At 41.8% G+C, this 6,644-nt stretch overlaps 1 protein-coding gene across 4 annotated transcripts in view; it reads right to left on the reverse strand.

Annotated features, from left to right (window-relative positions):
• Window positions 1-5,846, reverse strand: part of LOC147444381 (uncharacterized) — an 88,526-nt gene extending 82,680 nt beyond the window's left edge. For 3 of the 4 annotated variants that reach the window (XM_086527019.1, XM_086527016.1, XM_086527017.1), the window contains exons 1-2: window positions 5,567-5,846; window positions 5,085-5,382 (exon numbers count right to left, since the gene is read on the reverse strand). In XM_086527019.1, coding sequence (XP_086383145.1) covers window positions 5,085-5,346 — 262 coding nt within the window. In that variant the 5' untranslated portion in view covers window positions 5,347-5,382; window positions 5,567-5,846. The remainder of the gene's footprint in view (window positions 1-5,084; window positions 5,383-5,566) is intronic. The other variant, XM_086527015.1, reaches the window with a different exon arrangement.
• Window positions 5,847-6,644: the final 798 nt, after the last annotated feature.

Here is a 6,644-nt window from a genome sequence, read left to right on the forward strand (position 1 = left end):
ACTGATTAGCCACATTCCTTTAAAAAGTCTTTTAATGATGCAATGAAATGGGCAATCAAAGCAAAAAGGTCTCGCAAGAAGCAAAAGTTCAAGACAAAGGTTCCAAATAACAGAGTGGAGATTTCGGAGATTTCAATTCTTTTCCAAGGTTCTATCAACATCAAAGTCATTTCTTCAACTGAGGCTCTCATTTTAAATAGGAGATAATGAAATGATTGTGACTATGTTACATTATTACATCCAATCCAGGTTGCAGATACGCGAAGTGACATGCCAAGGAGAACCCCTACACTTGGATGGTCACGACTCTTCGCCCTAAAGACATGCCTCTTCGCTAAAAGCCACACTCCTTCGACAGCTAGTCACACCCTTCGCTCAATGATTGCAGCTATTCGTCCAAAGGATGTGTCTTTACATCTAGAGTCGTGTCTCTTCACCATGAGACATGTCTTTTTATTTGTGACTCTTCGTCTCCTATATAAGGAGCCTATTGTACCCAGTGTCATTCATTCAATCAATCAAACACACAATCTCCACCCTCTCTATCTTTTCAAGTTCAGTTCATAAACATAATAAATAAGTATGACAGACTAGACCGACCGCATGCGGAAGCGCCGCGCGGCTTTCTTGCGACTTTGGCGACCAAGGCCGTTCTTCACCATGGTTCATGGCATGCATAGGTGGAAATGTCATCCACCAATGTGATTTCCCATCTCCTGATTTAGCCATCATTGTACATATCTTGTCTTTTCTTGGGGAGCCCCACATGTTGATGTAGCCCTCTCTAGCAGGGGTAGATTGTAGCGCATTGGGCAATTTTCTTAACTAATGGAAGGATCTTGTTCTTGCCAAAAATATATATATATGCCATTGATGAAGACCTCAAGGTTTTTGAGAAACCCATTGAACGAGTTTTTTCTTATTATTATGCCTCTAAGAATTGAATTTGGGTCTTTATGCACCCAACTTTTCAACACTTACAACACTAGGCTTCATATTGGCCATAATATGAACGTTACAAAATTGAAAAGAGGTCACTAAAAGACCGCTATAAAAGCTGGCTTTGATCAAGCTGTCAATTTTAAGTATATGCCATTGATATAGGCTTCAAGGTTTTTAAAAAACCCATTGAACGAGTTTTTTTAAATTATGCCTCTAAGAATTGAATTTGGGTCTTTATGTGCCCACCTTTTCAATACTTACAACACTAGGCTTCAAGCTGGCCATAATGTGCACATTATAAAAAAGCTCATTTTTCATTTCTTTATCAATAGAAAATATTTTATCTTCCTTGGAAAGAAGTAACAAGGAAGTTTAATTCCGTGTCCCTATAATAAATCGGTTAAAAAAGGCATCTTCCAGCAGATCGAGTGTTCTCATTGAATAGAGAAGGTTTTTCAAGAGCAATATTTGTGCATTCTTGCAAACTTTTCAAGAGAGATGCAGCAAAAGCCAAACGTCCGTAGTGTCATCGTGTGTCAAAACAACGATGCAACCTCGAGGCTTATCAATGTGATCTGCGCTATGGCCTTTTAACTATCTGTAGGATGCCAGAGATGGATGAACGATCTAAGCTATCTACCTCTACAAACAGGTGAATGCCAGAGATACACATGCGCCAATGCTATTTTTTCATCTCACTTGCGCACACAACAAGATACCACCAAGTCCACACCAGATGAGTGTGCGAGTAGAGCTGCCAAGGGCCTAGAGTCCATGTGTGGTGATCAATCCAGATAGCTCACAAATGAGTCTAGGGTCCTATTTATAGGACTCGTTAACCGCCTTAACCATAGGGCCATGTTCACACTTGGCTGACATAGCTTAAGCGCCCATCTTTATGTTTGGGGAAGTAACACTTCCCCCTCAAATTGTTGTTCCCAACAATATTGTCGGTTATAAACCCGAGGAAACGACTCTTCAATGATCTTACTTGGCTGAACGTAGCTCGGGCGCCCATCTTTACGTTTGGGAAAGTAACACTTCCCCCTTTATTATTTCCAATTGCTGTTCCCAGCAATACGAACTGTTATAAAAGCTTGGAAACGACTCTTCAATGATCTTATTGATTCTCAAGTAGCCCTCGACTCGTGTCGATGCTTCCACCTCATCAGAAACTTAGATGCCCGATTTGATGCCAAAGAACGAACTATCCAATTGACGCACAAGAACAAGGAATTGGTGTTGAACTTCTGAAATCAAGCTACTCAAAGAGCGACGGCACATTAAACTAAAGAACTACGAATGTAGATTAGAATGAACTAGGAATTTTGTTGTGTGGATTTATGGTTAATAAAGATTAAGATTAAGATCTTGGATGTGAATAACATTAAAGTAACATCTAGTGTTCTTTTATAGACATTGGCTAAGATCTTGGGTCTCTGATCAACATCCAAGCAGGATCCAATGACCGATCTTGGGTCTCTGATCAACATCCAAGCAAGATACCGATCTAAGACAGATTTTCAGACGCACCCGAGGTGTCTGCAGCTAGCACCGTCATCATGACACAAGAATTTATGATAGAATGATCAATTGTGAGACTTTAAGGAGCATAAATGTTAAAGGTATGAGCATTTGTAACCTGCAATCGAGGGCGACTGCTTTGATTTTTGAAGGCAGTATGTGACAGGTTCTAGGGTTAGGGTTTTTGCGTCGAGGTCATACACATTTGATCCATGAGTTCGTTTGGCCGGTCATAGATTCACTCTCCCTAGAAAGGTGGTCCATGCTAATCTCTTTGTCATGAACAATTCTCTCTATGATATTTGTATTCGTGATCATCTGCGTGGCACTAAGACATCCGAGTGACCTTCAAGTCGTGACCTAACTTGACTATGTTTTGCAGAAAAGAGAATAGATAAGCTATTTTGCAGGTGTTATTCAGGATGATTACTCTTCTTTAAGAGAGGGGTATGTGACGAGCTGATGACGTGGCGGTCATACGGCAATCCCGCAATTCGTGCTGGTTGCTGACGCGACACAATAGTACAAATTTTCCGCTTTTTGTGCTGCTGCTGATGTGGCACACTATACGGATTTTTCGAGGTTTGCACTAACAGGATGACGTGGCATTGCTGTACGGAATTTTCGCTTATACTGCTGGCTGAAATTCGCAACTTTTAACACAAGCTTTTAGGGAGCAGATTCTTTTGGGATAAGATGCTTTTTGAACTTATGCTTTTGGGCATCCCTTGTACTCTTTATAAGAGTACCTAGGACCACTCTTTCAGGCATCTCGATGCAGAGCCGAAAAATTTGGACCCAACCGGAGTTGTACCTTCGCGAGTCAATAATAAAGGGACGCCAGTCTTTAGGGCAAACGCGTCTTGGCTCGGAACTCCGCCACGCCATGTTGTCTTCTCTCTCAAATAATAAGCGTTTGAAGTATTAAAGTGTGTAGATTGCCACTCTGTTTGCCTTTCCATATTATCACTCGCCGAAAGTGATTACACATACACATATACATATATGTATATATGTATGCATATGAATAAATAGTTATATACATATTATTACGAAACCCGTTTAACTTTTTTCTTGCCTTGAAACGAACGTTTCAAAAGCTCGAAACCTGGAAAGGAACAAAACCACAAAACATTTCATGTCACACTGATTGATAGGCAATAAGTGTATCCAAATCGGCCAACATCTGCCCCGCATCAATGTAGGCCACATATAAGAAGCTTGCCATTCTCGCTACCGGCTAAAGAGGTAGGTAGCCCACAACCTCAAAAAAGAGGGACCTACACTTTGTAACCGCACTCTCCTTCCAACCTCTCACAATTGTACTCTCTCCTTACTCATCTCCCATCAACAATCGACCCTCAATAGCAACCTTTTGAAGCAAACCAACAACTACCTATCGCCGATCTGTCCATTGCATTCTTGCTTATTTGGGTATCATCAAGCCATCCTCAACAACATCCAAACATCAATGTCGTAAGTAGCATTTCCTTTCGCAACATGTGTATCAACATTGTTTGAATTTGCCATGTAGACTAACCTTTGTACGTCACAGTGTCACAGCTTAGGACAAAAATGGCCAATCTTTGGGGGGTTGCTTGAAATAGTACAGATGAAGGCGGGCTATTTTGGACTTTGTATTTTATAGCTACCATAGGGCAATCAGCTGGTTTGTGTTTACAAACGTTGATATTGCTCTAGCTTCTTAGTGACTAACCCTTGTGGTAGAGGCTAGCCCGTTAGCTGCAGGCTCAAGGGTGAGCCCGTATTGGCTCTATGGCTAGGAGGTGACCAAAAACTACCCAAGGAGACCTTAACGACGAGCACAAAATAGGCAATCTAGTGTGCCAGAGGCCAACTGTGGGAAACTTTCGAGAAAGCTACCATCCCAGCCAATGGAGGACAAATTCAAAAAATGAGGAGCCAAAAAAGGAAAACACTTGTCGCCTCCTTGTGAGGAAATTGAGTGCATACGTAATTACCATAAACTGAACCTGAAGGCTCTTTCTGAAATTGGTTGACAGGAAAATTGCATTCGACAATATCTTTCTAACCTTCGCTAACAATCTTTCTTACCAACTCCCACGAATAGCACAAAGAAAGACCACAAAAAACAGAATCAACAGGCCGTTTGTCCTCCTCACGATGCAAATATTGTTCCTTGGCTACACAAAAGCATCAATATCCTTCTCACAAACTCTAAGAACTCTATTGAAATCGACTTTTTTCCTTAACCTCGAAAGAATGCCTTAAAAAGCTCTTCAAGCTAACGAGAGACGTATATAAAACTCCCAAAACCATAGTAAAACCCTCGTCTTAAAGTAGTAATGCTTTGAGAACCACAACAAGCAGCTACACATGTTCAGCAAGCCCAAAATATACTCAATGTCATGATCATGTAATATGATTTCTACCAGAAAATATGACTGTTGAGAGGAAAACACTTTAGGCATAAAGTGACCTTGTTCAACACCAGAATTTAGAATCCCCAAGCCGTCTGTTAGCAACCACTTCATGTGAAGAAACTTGAAACGCAACTGTCTCTTGTAAAACTTCCACCCATTTACACAATTATGCACATAGAAAATAAGATTAACAGGATGCAAAGGCGAACTAACCTTCCACCACACTCGAGGGCACAGGTTGGCCCTGGTACAAAGCAGGAGGATGAGAAAATGCTAAGGGTCTAATTCCGGCAGTAGCAGCACTTGGGTGTTCATAGTACATAGTAGCTCCAGGGGTAGAGCACCCCGTGTGGAATGCTGGCTGTTGATGATCCCACCACGCAGGCACTCCTTCCACGGCAAGAGCATTAGCTGCACTAGGGCTTTGTTCTTGCCCATCTGAACTCCCTTCTTCATGAGGATCCTCGGATTGCATGTTGCACTCGCAAATTCAATCCTTATCAATTAAATGCTAAGCACATAAAAGGAAAAACATGTAACATCTGGAAGAGAGAGAGGCATGTTCTTGAATTTTCCTCTCTCTCTCTCTCTCTCTCTCTCTCTCTCTCTCTCTCTCTCTCACACACACACACACACACACACACTCACACACACACACGCTCTTTCTTTTCACAGAGAGCGGGAAATAAACACACCTCAAATGAGAAATTAGCCTCTGATCGGCCTTGCAACTAAGGAGATCTGCCTACTTCGGTCTACCAAGTAGAATACTGATGAATGGGAGCGAATCGCAGGAAAACGAGGGTTTCGAAAAGCAACAGAAACAAGCAGTGGCCCGAAGAAGAGGGACAAATCGACGTGCATTCAGCAAAAGAAAGTAAAAAGGGGCGGGGATGGTGTCAGAGAGTGTACAGCCGGTGCTGTTCTTAGCTTCAGAAGGAGGGTGATGCAGCAGCTTGCTGCAGTGAGTCGATATGGATTGGCGACGACAGGTGTAAAACGAACGTACCATTTCAACCAGAGCATGTTTTTATGCTTAAAAATTTTCAACCGCTGTGGACACAACAGACGCTCTCTCACACACAATAATTTTGGGCACATGGTGCAAGTAGCAAAGCTCTTTGTGTTACTTAGGGACCAGGGTCGTTCAGACTGGCTCCACCCACCTTTTCCACACACAAAAAACTAGTCTTGCTTGGTGGGCCTTGCTATATAACATCTATAGAATACAACAAGACATATCCAAAGGAAGTAAGGCAAAAAGTTATAAAACGAGCAAATAGATAGAGCATGAATGAATTGCAGCAGTAAATGATGACCTGCAATGTTGTACTGATGCTTTTCGATTGTCCAATCTACAGGCCGATATTTGAGTCAAGCTACAAAAAAGCAATGTGAAAAGTTAAACATATCATCTTGTAATGAAATGTCACAAGCGGAAAGTGCAAAGTATACAATGCACGTCATACGGAGGTGCCATACAAAAGTATGGTGGAGAGATGGCACTGTGGTCTCTCCAAAAAATTATAAGAAACGAAAGTCATGCCCTGCCCCGTAGCATTTATGTGTTGCGCCAAGCAAACACATGCGCATGGAAAATTGGATACAGATAACGGACCTTGAAATGTTGTTGAACTGGAGTCACACTTGTGCAATTGGAACGTGCAATGTTGTGAATATATATCCTCCCTACTATACACAAAACAAACAGATGTGACTTTATGTTCTATGTCCTCTGATCAGCCGAAGCAGGCAGGGATCTTCGAAGCAATA

The sequence above is a fragment of the Adiantum capillus-veneris genome, chromosome 13, assembly GCF_014529385.1.
Source record: "Adiantum capillus-veneris isolate H3 chromosome 13, ASM1452938v2, whole genome shotgun sequence".
Taxonomy (NCBI): domain Eukaryota; kingdom Viridiplantae; phylum Streptophyta; class Polypodiopsida; order Polypodiales; family Pteridaceae; genus Adiantum; species Adiantum capillus-veneris.